The sequence below is a fragment of the Strix uralensis genome, chromosome 3 (assembly GCF_047716275.1).
Source record: "Strix uralensis isolate ZFMK-TIS-50842 chromosome 3, bStrUra1, whole genome shotgun sequence".
NCBI lineage: Eukaryota > Metazoa > Chordata > Aves > Strigiformes > Strigidae > Strix > Strix uralensis.
In genome coordinates, this window is record NC_133974.1 from 102776295 (window position 1) to 102790926 (window position 14632).

The 14632-nt window shown below is 37.5% G+C and overlaps 1 protein-coding gene across 2 annotated transcripts in view; it reads left to right on the forward strand.

Annotated features, from left to right (window-relative positions):
* HHAT (hedgehog acyltransferase) overlaps positions 1-14632 on the forward strand; it is a 163705-nt gene that overhangs the window by 20280 nt on the left and 128793 nt on the right. For both annotated transcript variants that reach the window (XM_074863642.1, XM_074863643.1), the window contains one exon: positions 1414-1564. In XM_074863642.1, coding sequence (XP_074719743.1) covers positions 1414-1564 — 151 coding nt within the window. The remainder of the gene's footprint in view (positions 1-1413; positions 1565-14632) is intronic.

Below are 14632 nucleotides of genomic sequence, written 5' to 3' on the forward strand. Positions count from 1 at the left end.
TGCAATTTACATTATTAATGCCAGAATTTCACCCTAGGTTGTTGTATGTTAAATGAATTTTTATTGTTTAACTTTTGGTTGTCATCCATAGTATACTCATTAGTCAGCAGAATGCAAAAGGAATGTTTTGTGGAAAAAAGAAAAGCAGATTTAGATGTTCACGGATGTGTACTGCTGGAGTCAGATCGAAAACTTTGTCTCCAAGGAAAGTCTGCTGGAAGGTTTTAAAATTCCATTAAATATCTAAAGTACTCCAGTCAAATCACAACTTGGTCAATATCAGTGAGGGAAAGCAAAACACTGGAAAAGGAGGAGACATAACAATTGCATTTTGTTGGTTTTTTTTTTTTACTCTTCCAAATGACAATAATTTAATTTTGTTTTCCCTCCTTTGAGATTAGATTTTACTTCTGTCAACTGTCAGTCGAATGGAAAAGTTCAGTGAAGTCAGTGGAACTTTTAGGAGTGAATTCTCAACAGTTTCTATGAAGGTGTTGGCATCTGCTTTAAACTGAATTTTCTTCTTATGATTATTGGTCAAATAGTGTTTTATTCAGCAGAAAACATTTAGAATATTGATATGAATCATCTTGCTTTATGTATTTTAATATTGTTGCTCACAGTAACTTGTGTAATAACTCTGAGAATAGCCAGTGTGACTTTCATCTAACACCTGGTCAAGATGCTGTATTTTGTGCCATACCTTGGGGTTAAGCTGTGAGCAAACACACTGCCAAAATTTCTCCTCTGGAAATCAGGCAGCTAAAGCCCCTTAAGGAGGCCTTTGTCCTGTGGGTTTAAAAACTGAAATATGCCTTAAGCATTATGCCAAGTGGAGTTCCAGTCTTCTATGCCTTGGCTGCAGCAGGAGGGATTTTGTAGGGAATGATTTGGGGGATACAAAAAACCTGACAGTACATGGGGTGTTTGTGGAGCTGTCAGTATAAGCTGCAAAGATAACCATTGTTTATACCTGTCTGGAGGAACAAGTGAAGCATGGTTGGTTGGGTTTTTTTGCAAAGATAAAATTTATTGAACCTGGGGTAAATGTTCATTGTTTATATTGCTATGTTCTGATTTTTTAGCTCAACATAAGTCAGTATTTGTTTTTCATAGCAGTCAATACCCACAGTCCAAAGATTTTTTTTTTTGAAAGTGGAACTACAGATGCTTACTTATGCCTTCATATTGGAATGATGGTACTATTTTGTGCATGTGTGCCTAAGGTCATCATTGCATGTGCTTGTGTCCTACAGCTGTTGCAAAAGTATGTATTGTATATCACATCAACTGATAGTGCTTGCTTCGGTTCTTTGAATAATGTCAGTTTGGAAGTAATCAGTATTAACAAGTTTTAAAAGTATTTCAAGACTTGTTTAAGGTATGATTTTGATTTTTTTTTTTTTCTTTTAGGTGGCCTGGCTTTAGCTCAAGTACTATTTTTTTATGTGAAATATCTGGTTTTGTATGGTGTTCCTGCCCTCCTCCTTCAAATGGATGGACTCAAACCTCCAGCTCTGCCTTGCTGTGTGAGCCTGATGCACAGTTTCACTAAAATGTGGAGGTTAGTCATTATTGCTTTTCAGACAGTTTATTACTGATATATGGCAGTCAGTGTATAAGAACATGCATGTTGTGTGCTCATGGTCACATACATGCTTGCTTTCATGTCCTCGTGCTTTTTCTCGCCCCCATGATTCAGCTACTTTCTAAATTAAATTCAATTTGATGGTTACTTTTCTCACACTCTAGAGGGTAAGGGCAAGCATCCCTTTCAGCATTTTCATCCTCTTAGTTATTAGAATTAGACTCAGTCTACTTAGCTTCACTAACATAGCAGTTATCCTTTTCCAGATATCTATTAAATAGTTCGTTTTTCTGTCTTGGTCTGAAACCCACATTTCAGCTAGATATTCTTCCAGAGAAGGAAAAGAAATGCTTGATTAATCACCCTATGAGGAAAGCTGTAGTTATAAACACCTTAATATGTAGAGTCATGCAGTAGAGAAAGTCTTCAACACGTAAACCATTACCATTTTTCATAGTATTTTTAATAATGTAGGATGAATTTCTGGATCCCATTTGCTTTTAAAGAGTTTCAGCACAGTATTTCACAAAAAAGTATCAGTTTGGAATCTTGCAGTTGCTTTAAATTAGTGTTCACTGAAAACTGACTCCCAGGTGGATACTGCTTACTGTTTAGCATGTGCGTAACAGTGGATTCACTTGACTTTACCCCTCCCTTGTTTTCTTCTGCACTATCTCTAGTTCTTTTCGTCTGTGGGATGCTGTGCCCCAGACTTCTAGAAACATTATTTAAAATGATTTAGACTTGTCAGCTTTTTAGGGCAGAGACTTCTCTTGTGTTGTGTGAGCCTAGCGCAGTGGTGTTTACCCTGTTTGGTCTCTGACTGCTTTGCAATATGAATGAAGCTTTTTCATTTTAGCCATAAAATCAGCAGGCCTGCTATTATCAGAGCTTTGTTGGATGAGATTTTAATTTTGTTTTTTGTCTTGAAGCTACTTGTAACAAGAAGGCTTTATAAGAAATGCAGTAGAAATAGAATGCAGAAAACAGATGAACTGTTAAAAATAGTAAGATACTAGCAAATGCCTTGGCTTAAATTATTTTTTAAAGTTTGAACTGCAGTTATGACCTATAGAGTTAGTATAGAAACCTGTGGTTTTTACCAGGCGTTCTCCTGAGAGCAGCATCTCTTGGACTGCAAGCAGAGTTACAAACAGCAGTGGTTTTTTTCCTTCTCCCGCAGTTATTATTCCAAGGAATATGTGTTACTGCTCTGGAGGTGCCAAATGAAACTGATCTTCAGCACAAATACCAATGACACTGCTGTGTCAGGTGGTTGTAACAGACCATGAAAAGGTACTCTGTGCCTGCAAAGATGTGTGGTGTAGCACAGTAAAAACATAGGGGGTTCTTTAAAAAATATTCATAACCTTTATCTCATAAGAAAATGAAACTAATATCTAAGCAGAAAGCTTAATTTTTTTTACAGAAGGAAAAAATGTCAGCTGCTGATATTTACTGTTTGCACAAGTATTTCGTTCATATACGTATCAAACATTCACTGCCAGAAATAATAAAATTATCTTGTGGATGGAATTTGTTTGCTTTTGAAGGTTGAAGAAATGAGTTCATGTACTGCTGACTTGATTTCTTGCTCTCAAAGCTGTGTAGATGGTAGAATTCCCTATGGCTGCTAGTGAATTATGGGTCACTCTCAGTTATCTAAGGAATCTTGCATAGCTTGCCCTCTGAATCCCTGAATTATGATGCCCTTATACCTTTACAGTTAGACTCTTCAATCACTACTACCCAGAGGCTTTGCAGGTTTTTTTATTTATTTTGGTACGTTATATAGGAATGTCAGTGTTAGGAGTGGGAATAGCCTTTGTTTCTGAAATGTATGACTGCCTGAACAGGACAGAAAGTGTGGAGACAATGGGTTTATCATAAAAGTTAGAAAAAAGGGTAAAAGTAAATAGCTTGTGACACTTTCCTTAAAGTGCTAAATACTTTTTTGTAGTTTGTGAATATGTGGACTTCTATGTGAACGTTGCTAACAACTTTATCAGAGTGAGTCAAATTTAAATGTTAATAACACAGTGCCTAGTTTTAAGCTGGTAGAGTGAGGAGACTTGTACCAGGCTCTGTTTTTGTAAAATGGTAGCCTGGTACAGCTTATTAAAAGCTTCTAGGGCCATGTTGGGAAATGGAGTGGGGTGGAATGAGCCAGATAACATGAAGTGCACCACTGTTACCTGCTGGATGACATCTGTGAAGCTGCTTTGAAAAAAGTGTTTGTGTGTGTTTGGTTTGCTCTTATCCTTCTTGCTGGTGGTGTCTGCTTTTAGGTACTCTCAGAAGCAGGGTATTATGCTATAGCTAGGCTTTCGGAGGACCCAGTATTGCTGTCTTTATGTCTCAAAGCTATTAGCAGTGCAGATTTTGAAGGAGAGAAGGTAGCCTGAAGATAAAGACAACATGAATGCCACAATGTAAGGAATGCAAATATGCTACTAAGGAGTCTTCCACCACCACCTGGTGTCCTTTGGTCATAACAACAAAGCTTTTGATCAGATACGTCCAGACCAGTGTCACTTATAAGGAGTACGGGAGGACACAATTCACTATGTAATATAGCAGGTGGAAGAGCTTTCAGTCAGGAAGGTAAGAAGGATACTACAGTGTGTCTAAAATTTCTCTGAAGCTGAAAAGCAAAGCAGGTTATTAGAAAAACAGATCAGGTACTCTGCCTCCCTATTTATGGTACTAAACAATAACTCCTTTTTAATTAAAGCCTTTTATTTCTAAGTTTGAATGGACACAATTTGATTTATCAACTTAATAGTAGATTCTACCTAATTTGCACTTTATTTAATCAAGACAATCTCTTGAGTCAAAAAATTAGCAATCTTGTTTATTGTCTCAAGACAAATACAGGTGTTGAATATGTTACTGTGGTTTCATTTTACCAGGATATTGTCTTGCTAAATATGCAGCTGCACAGCTAATGAACGCATGATAAATGTATTACTATTCAGAAACTTGTTTATAGCTGTGAAAAGGAGTTTCTGAGCTCCTGATTTCCAGATAGGGCAGCAGTTCAGTGACACACCAACTTAGAGTTTTTAATGTCTGCTTTATCTTAAGTCATGAGAAATTAAAACTTGGTTTTTGTTACCAAAGTCGAAAGCAAGGTATTGAATAGTGCGTGAGCAACAAATGTTGTTTGAAACTTGTAAGTGCTTTTAAAGAATTGGTTCAAGACTGATGTCTGCCACACAACTTCTTAGGTGGGGGGTGAATTGCATAGTGCAACTGGAAAAAGTTGTGCTGCTGCTGAAACTTGCAAATTAGTTCAATATGGAAAAATATCCTAGTGGAGGAATAAGGGTGTGGAAACTACAGAAACAACAGATAGCATGTAACTAAATCCTGTATCAATTTTGACATAAGTAAATGACTTCGGCAATGTATTCCAAAAGAAACTTGTCAGTTCATAAATTAGGACAACGTTTAGCACAGATGCTGTTCATGGGGAAAAATCATACTTCCATTTTTATGTTTCCATACTATGTTACTGAGTGTGAGTGCTTTTCTGCAAAGATATTGGACACATTGATCAGATGTGTTTTGATGTGCCGTGGGAATAGCATGTCATAAGAAACCAGTTATCTATGGTCACAGACTGATACAAAATGTGCAGAAGCACAACTCTTCTTCTCTGCCTTTCCACCTTAAAACTTGCACATTCCCAAGTATCTTATCCCAAAATAATTTTGAGACAAATGTGTTGGGGACAAATTCTGCTAAAACTTTATGCATGTTTAATATAGGTCAGCCTCAGCAAAGACAGAGATTCAGGAAGGCACTAAGTAGTAGTATTTGAAAGGTAGATTTAACAGGAAACAAATTCATCTAGAATAAAGAAAATGGAGTCAAAGAAATGCTACAAGATAAAAATAAAATAATGCAATGATGGAGAAAGATCTGACTGTTTTCAGCTACCATACTGGAAGTTCTAGATTCCACCTTGTATTTAACAACCCAATTCTTGTCCAGACAGGAGTCTGGCATAAGTCAACCACCTAATTTTCTTGCATGCTAATGGATGGACTAGGAGGGCTGTATTTTGCATGTACAGACACATGTACACACTTTTATATGAACCCATGTTAAGTTTATCCCACAGATGTTTTGGTGACATCCAAAAATGGTGCCTGGTTATGATTTGAAAGAAGTCATCTATGGTTCAGTCTGGTTTACATGCCTCATTATTGCAAAAGCATTGCTTGCCTTATATGGGAAAAGTCTGTATGCAAGGTCTCAGTGAATTGCTCCAAATTATGGAGTAGAATTTTGCTGTAGGCTAATAGCATTCTCGGCTATAACCATGCCATAGAAAGTGGATCTACAAGTGAAAATATAATCTCATCTGCATCTGTTACTTCCTCATCCTGATACTTTGTCTACCTTCACTGCTGTTCTTGAAACCTTCCCCCTCTGGAAACAGTTCCTTGTGTATGTCTATCAGAAAGGACTGTAGAGGGTATTTTCCCTTCCTTTCAGATTCTTTTCTGGGAAAAGACAAGTCTGATACTGATGTTATGTGTGAGTGTGAGCACAAGAGATCACTGTGACCACATGCAGTAATTTTGGCATGATGAATAGCAAGCAAAACTCTCTTATTTCGGGCTTAAATGCTTGATAGTATTTATTTTTTTATAATTATAATTGTCTGTTCTTAGTTTGTGCTGAGAACTAGAATAGATTTTTAAACAAGGAAAATGGATTTTCTGACCTGTAGAGGAAAAGTAATTGAAGTCCACTTTCACCTGTGCTTCTCATGGTCTCAGTCCAGTTTATCATGTACTTCCGTTCTTTGGGCTTCAGATTTTTGTATTGGAATAAATCATTTGGGGAGTTAACTTATTAAATATATCAAGACTAGTAAGCTGCTGAAAGGCTTTATGTTATATCATTAAGGAAATTTAAATAAGATGAGAAATGCTGTTTCTGTAAGTGCTTGATTTGAGAAGCTTGCCTCCTTAAATTCCCAAATAACCAATGTCTGGCACAAAAACCAAACATAACTGTCTAACTGTGCTACAGTCGTGTGTAGTCAGGATGACACCCCTGCCTCTGGGCTCAGAAAAAGGTGTCTTTACAAGTTTAGGGGCTTGTACTCTAACAAACTCCTGTGGAAGTCTTTGCTTTCTGTTTGAGTATTGTAGTGCTCTTTTCCTGTGGTGTTTCTAGGTGAGTTGACAGATGGTCTGAAATTCAAGTTAGCAGATTTTTCTCCCTATATTTCTCCTTTCTATGAGTTTAGTTCTCTGATTACATGCTAGTAATAATAGCAAATCACTGTGGTGCAACCTGTCATTTGGAGGTAATTATAGGGGGGAAAAAGGAAGGATGCTAAATGGTGGATCATAAACTCCTTCCCATGACAGGTATCCTCAGGAGTCAGTTAAGTTATAAATCCTTGAAAAATTTGCATGAGGGAAGGAGAAGCAGGCAGTGGAAAGGAACTCCAAGCCTAGTTGTGCTATGAACAGGGGATCTCATTTTAAGTGCTATAAATGGCCTAGCAGTCAGCTTCAAGAGGATTGGGTATTTTGAGGTGATTTGCTTTGTATCTATCCTATAGTTCAAGACAGCTATGTTTTTGAAAGCTCTCTACTCCATGCCTCTGATGGGACTTACCTAGTAGCTGGAACTGAAAAACAAGACAAGGAAGGACAGGTTTATGCATATTTCCCTCTCCTCTGGAGATTAGGAGTGTCACTTCTGGTATATTTCCAGCCTTCGATATTTTCAAAGAAAAAGTTGTCCAGTGTGTTTTAGTGTATCTGGTAAAACAAAAATGTCATTTAATGATCTAGCTTCTCACTGGTTTTCATCTTAAAAATGCTGCAGCATTTCTACTTAAATATCAAAAAGCACCTTTTCTCCACCCTATATTTGTAGACATGATCTCTTAAATATGAAAAAAGATTATTTAAAAGGAGAGTTGGATTAAACAGAATTACACCCACAGTGTTGAAACGGCCTAGTGCTCATGAGTGAGGGAAAAATGTATAGAAATCATATCAATATCGCCAAAGTTTGCAGAAGTCCAAATACATCGATGCCCATGAGCCACATTAACGTTTGCAAAAGAAGGCTTAACATTCTGAAGTCATAAGGTCTGGTTTGTGAGACCTGCCTGGACAAGTACACTGAATTGGATTCCAAATCAGTAGTAAAAATAACATGCATAAGAACAGTTTTGTCATGGAAAACTTTTGGATTATGTGCTTTATAAAGCTTAAAGAATACTAGTTTTCATTCTTGAGAATCTTTTTATGTCATCTTTGAAGTTGCTGGGTGAGAGTTTCAGAAAGGAAAGGGCTCTTTTTTCCTTCCGTTGGTATGGAAGGACCAGGGTTGCATTTAAGGCAGGTCTCGCTGTATGTCCTTGCCACCTACAACTCCTGTGGTACTTCTAACCAGTATGCTCCTGTGTGGAATGTGCAGCTACTATGTGGAGTAACAGCTGGAGTCAGGGTGGTCTTTCAAAGAGAAGAGCCCTCCTTAGGCTGTGGAGTTACATGTAGCCTTTAAATGTTACATCTGCTTTCCAGTATTCAAATACTTGAGCTACTTGCCCAAAAATTGGGCATTAATTGCAGAATTAGTGCACGTTTTTTAGTAATGGAATAACTTGTTTCTCAGTTGAAAAATTAACACTTTTCCCAATTTACTTGCTTGTTGTATTTTTCATTAACTGTTGTGATGCTTAAAGCCAAGCATTGATCTGTGACACATTATTTTAACATGTCACCTGAATATATGAAAGATACTTTAGTTCTGGACTGGTTAGTCATTCTCTCGCTGATAGAGAGAAAAGATTTAACTGCTTTTGACGTCAGCCAAATTAGAGCATGCTACATTTCTTATCAACTGTACAGCTCAATTTGCTGGTTATATTAAAGCTTTAAAAGGATCCTTAAATCTCTTCAGTAGAAGAAAAAAAATCTGTTATTTGTCTCTTTGGAGTGTAAAAAGAGGCAATAGTGAAGCACCTTAATCCTTCTTGGTCTAAATTGCATAATTATTGGAAATTTATTTGCATAGTGACTGCTTTGTTACTGTAATTTGAAATTGCTGGGCTTTTTTTAACAAACAAATGAAGCCCACCTACTGCTGATCACCCATGAAGCCCATTCTTCAGTGTTTGATATGAGCTCTGCATAGATACAAACCATTACTGCTACTCATATTTGGCAAACAGCACTCTGCCTGTTCACAACTACTGTAGAAAATGAGTAATGGCTATTAATAAACTTCATTGTTATGTTTGCAATAAGGATAGGGATCTCATAGTAATTGGACAATCACACTGCATTGCAAGTGTCTTACTTGAGGAAAACTGAAGGAGAACTTACCCTATGGGAGTTTGGTACTAATAGGCATTAGGTTTTATCCACTCTCCATGAGCTACCACAGGCTTGTGAAGAATCAGGTAAGGTATAAAATTAAAGTAATATTTCTTCTGAAGGGTTCTAGGAGAGATTTACAGAATATAAATGAGATTTGCTCTTTTTAAGAAAGTGTCTGCTGAACCGTATCACCAAGTTCCAATGTGACTGATATGTGAGAAACAGAACTAATTTCTTGTCTTAAAGCCTTCTAAATAGGCAGACCTGTGTGTAATCTTACATTAACACTGGCAATGACTGATGCCTGCTTAAAGTTCTGCTTGTCTCTCTGGCCAGGAGATTGCAGAGGTGGGAGGAAATTGCTGCCTAGAATCATTAAAACTTCCCTCAGGCTTTCTGATATAATACAAGTTGTGTGTTTAAATTGAAATGAAACAAGACACATTCGATCATGGATCCAATTTGTAGGCTGGAGGCCACTAGCAGTTTGTGAAGTCTTTTTATGTGGTCCACAAAAGAGCTTTCTCCTTGTGGTTATCTTATTGTAGATTATTTTTGCTATGCAGGTCTCCAGCCTGAGCTCCCAGCTAATAACTGAAACTCCACAGATGAAGCTTTGGGACTTACTGATGTTTTCTACTCGGAGGTGAAGGGGTCTCTAAAAAGTTGAACTGTTTCCTGTGTTATACGGACTGTCCAGAGTCAGTCCAGGTATATCTGCTTCCATTGAAATCAGTGAGGGCTTTTGATTTTGACTGGGTCAGGATTTCATTGTGGATTTCCACCATTCTCATAGGTATAGGAAGCCCTAGATTCTCCCTGAGATACTTTCCAAGTAAAATGTTTAGGGTTTGCTCTGTTCAACTTCAAAGTAATCACATATTTACAAAGTACTCTTTCTGTGAAGTAAGGTGAATGTTTACGCATCCGCTGTATTGGTGCTGAAGAGCTCTACAACACTGAGCAGGAACTCCAGATGGAGGCATCTGTCACAAGATGAATGCAGTAGCAGCTTTGGTTATTCCAATAATGGAGGAAACCAAAAGGCAACTTAGTACTGTTTAATGATTCCGGGAAGAAACAACAGAAATTCAGAGTGTTTCATCTAAGCATGAAGTGTTAAAATTCCAGTATGTCCTTAAGCAAGTGTCAGAATATGATAGATATCTTCATGTATATACAAGTCCTGCTTATTATTACTGTAACAAGAAATTGCTTGTCAAAGACATGATATAAAAGCATTTGACAGTCTTCATATTTTTTCAAATACAGATTTTTTTTTTGAGTCTTAGCTACATTTTTACATGGAAATGAAAGAAAGCTGCTGCTACTAGTTTGCTGCATTGCAGATGGTTAGAACTTAAAGCTCTCAAATAAAAGACAGTCCATTGAAGCTTGAGACCTAGGCTTAAGCAGGTTCTTAAGATCTTGATGTTTAAAAGAACATTAAATTCACTTAAGAATTTTCTCATTGGGTTGAGCCAGGGTTTGCTTCATTGTATGTTGCATGGTAAGAACAGAGATATTCTGATTTTGCATAGGAAAGAATAGGATTTGTTATTGTTTACCTTGAAGGAATGCCAAAAGAGGTCCATGTATGTATTTGTTCCTGATTCCAATACCATATCAGTGGGCAGACTGTGAAATCTGTATGTGGGTGGAATTCACAAAGTGTCTTGCACTGATTGAAAGGCTGAAGTGAAAAATGAGAGCTCCAAGAACATACTTGTATGTGGCAAAAGAGTCCTCAGGAAGTGGTGCAATGTGACTTTCAAGGCTCGGTGTCCAAAAGTATATTCCATAGTTTGGGTAATAGATAAATCCAAATGAGTGGTTATATTGGATTGGATCTCATTTTTTGTCACGCATCTTTCCATGTTCATTTTAAAAACTAACAACACTAATCACTCCAGGCTTTTTAGATTAATACTTTGCTTGCTATATTTATTTCTACTGTAAAGTATCTTCTGTGATAATTTGACTGTTGTTTTTCTATTAAGTTGTACATCTGCCTTCTAAATAGTGTGTCCTAGCATGGTGGCAGTTATATTATTTAGGAAGTGTACTGATTGTCACTGAGGAGACAAGCTTTGCTATAAAGGTGTAGGCTTCAAGTAAACTTGCAGAAAACAGTATGTCTGAATCTATGCAAGCTATGGACAGGCAAAAGTGTCTTTTAAAAATATGGATGGCTTTCCCAGATCTTTAATAATGAAGATGAGTCAATTGGTAGCAGTCACTAGTTGAAAAATAGTTATTCTACTCGGGAGGTATATCCCCTCTAGGGGATTTGCTTTAGCAAAGTTTTATAGTTCATTGAGACATTAAATACAAGCACTTACAAAACCTGTATATAGACTTTGCTGTCTGCTTTTCCTGTAGTAATCTTACTCTTCAGACAAGACTCTAAAACATGTTTCAGACTTACGTTGCACACTTGTAATTATCTGTAATTTGGAAACTGTCATCTTTGAGGGATTGCCAGCGGGGGAGGTTGCCACAGGCAGCATTGGAAGAGAGATGAACAGAAATAGGAGGATCCAGAAAAGTAGTTGAGAACTGCTAAATGGTGGGGCATCTGTCAAGGGAATTCTCTCATTTACCACAGTCTTTTGGGCATCCCTGCTGTAAGACATTGCTTGAGAAGGAGGGACAATGAGGCAACTTAAGAGCATTGGATCAGTGAAAGCAGCTGTCATTCAATGACCTCTCAGTATCCAGTGCAAAATGTTCTGGCGTGGGAGTGACTCTTAGTCAGCAGCTCACCGGCAAAATGCCAGATCTACTTGCAAAGACTGCTAATAGAAGTGCTGGTCTTGCAAACACTGTTCTATGGTTAAATAGGACGGTCTACTCTGAGGATATGTGAATGAGTTAGATTTTTCTAACGTAAAGTTTAGCCACACTTGTGAAAGGAAAGGCAGAGTACTGCTGTTGAAACACTGCAGCAACTACAATGCTTCTTTTAAGAGATGATGAATGCCCTCAGGGTAGAGAGTACTGAAGCTATAATTAATAACCCACTTGTTGGATTTCATCGCCACCGTAAGTGACAACTAGTCTAACTGATTTGAAGAGATTTAAGTGCAATTATTGTATTGTTTGCTCCAGCGAAATGTGGGGTAGGGCTGCTGCTTGAACTCCTTTCCTTTCTGCATTCAAAATTGTTCATGTTCCAGCAGTAACATGACTGTTTTTAAGGTGTCTAGGATATTTCTGTCTACAGTGCAGTGCAGTCTCTGCTATCTACCTAGATCTACTCCCATGAAGATAGGGCCTAAAGTTAGAATCATGCCACTATCTGCTTTTCAGAGTGGTGATGTACTGTCTATTTGCAGTGGGCATCTTTGCTGAAGTGCATGGTTAACCAAATGCCTCCCAGGTTATGCTACATGTTGCAGGATTTGTTGTGCTTTGTTTCCAGGAATTGCATGCAGCCCAACAGTCCTGGGGCAGAACTGAGAGAGAACAAAGCCATGCTGGTTTCTCTTCAGCACATGGTTTAAAAATATGGTTATACAAAACTGGCGTTTGGCAACTCATTATTGTAATTAGTTTCATGAAAAATAGTTCCAGTAAGGAGCTTAACTTTAATTCATATGATCCTGACACGTGCTTGGCATTTATGGCTGGTTTTTTATGCTGTAAATCACTGGGAATGAGGTCTCACAATCCAGCTTTGTGAGATGGGGTCCTTTAGCCGTCATACTGGAATTGTGAATTGTAGTCTAGCCCAGCTAATGAGTAGCAGTTTTCATCTAGGTGGGTGTGGGGTCAGGTCCTTAAATAAATTCATTGAATGTAAAAGTTGTATACCAAAGACTCATACAACTGCTTTGAGGAACCAGAGTTTAGACCTCAGTGGAACGAAGGCACAGCTTTGTAGAAGGTGGGACAGCTCCCCCCACCCCATGACACAAGGGGGAAACAGATGACTGGCCACTCTGATATCCTAACTGCAGCGTGAACAGAAACTTGTCAGTTTTGCTCATTTGGTTTTCAGATGTATTCTTTTTGCATCCTGGGGACAAAAAGAGGATTTCTGTACTTTTTTTTTTTTTCCTGGGAATCATCAGGATTACGATTTCAGTGCATGTGCTATTGCTACTGGCTGTGGTTCATACCAGCATTTTTCTGCCTTTTCATATTTTTTCTGTATAAGAGGACTTTTCCCCCCCATCAGTTTTGTGCTGAATGCAAATTTGGAGGCAGCTTGTTGCATTATGCATTTAGCTTTCAAAGCAGAAACTGCATGTCTGTGAAATAATTTTGAAAATGTACCTTGAGGAGAGAGAGCGATATGCTTGCAGGCAGAGATTTCAAAGATTATATTTTGGAGAAGGTCCTTGTTGGTTTAGTAAATATATATTGTTGGTCATTGACTTCTAGTTGATATACTGGGAAAAGACGGATTTGATTAGGAAGGATTACATGTATAATCTTTTGTTTAAATGTATCAGAAACTAGAACTTCCATGCTTAACAAAAGAATTAGTTGTGTACAGAACTGTAATTCAAAACTGCCCTTCAGAGGAACAGAATTAAACATGTTTTTGTAAAGAAAAGAACTATGAAATTGTTTGCAATGAGTAACGTGATTATGAAATGGAGGCTAAATATGTCACCTTTATTGTTCCACTCACTGGTCAAGATTTTGCCCTATTCAAAGACTATCATTACTATTTTGATAAGATTTTACCCATTATTTTTCAAAAAATAAAACCCTATATTGCTACTGACATTTGAGCAGTATAGAGAATTTAACTGGCAAATACTTTTTTACTTGTATTGCTATGGATATCCTTTCACTTGTTATTTTTAGATTTTCTGAAATAAAGGTTTTAATTAAAATTATGCTTGTTCTAGTATTTCAAAAGCATTTGTGAAACTTTTATGTTAACTGAGGCACCCCATATTGCAAGGGTTACCAGATAAATCCTGTATTTTGCAGAGAAGCTCAGGAACTTGCTGAACAAGCTGTATGAAGTTGATTATAAGTTGTGCTGGAATATGAAGTAAATATAGGTTGACTTTATAGGCAGTAGATAATCATGTCCGTGAGCATATGGCAGGTGTAGTTCTGAGTTAATGGGCGGGGAGGTGGGTGGGGCACCCTGTCATGCCTGATGGGTAGATTCCTGTGATGTTGAAGGGATCATTATGAAATTTTTAATACAAAGGTAGTGTGATTTCTTGTTCTTTTTTCATTTAATTGAAGTTGCTTATTCCACCCCCAAGTTGCACTCTGAACACTGCTATACAAACACCCTCTTTACCCCTTGTTAACTTTTCCATCTGAGAATGGAGGGATTAATTACATGTACCAGATCTGTTTCCATTGCTACTTCACTGTATTTTTCACTTCACTTGTAGACTTAAATGCAGTATGTATTTAAATGTGAACAAGTATAACAATTGAAAGTGTCTATGGTATTGTTTTGTCAAAAACAGCTTCCCATAATCCTAGCCTCTCAGGATTTTTGCCTTGCACGATGTCTCTATTCATTATCCTAGGTGCTTAAAAGTGCATGTACCCAATATCCGTAGCCTTAAGTAATGCAATTAATTCTCCCATTTATAGTTTGAAATTGTTCAGTCTTGTTGTTCTTGCTTTTTGGAACTAATCAATGATACTGTCCTGAGGTGTCTTTAAGATCTAGGTGCACACTCTGCTACTGTTT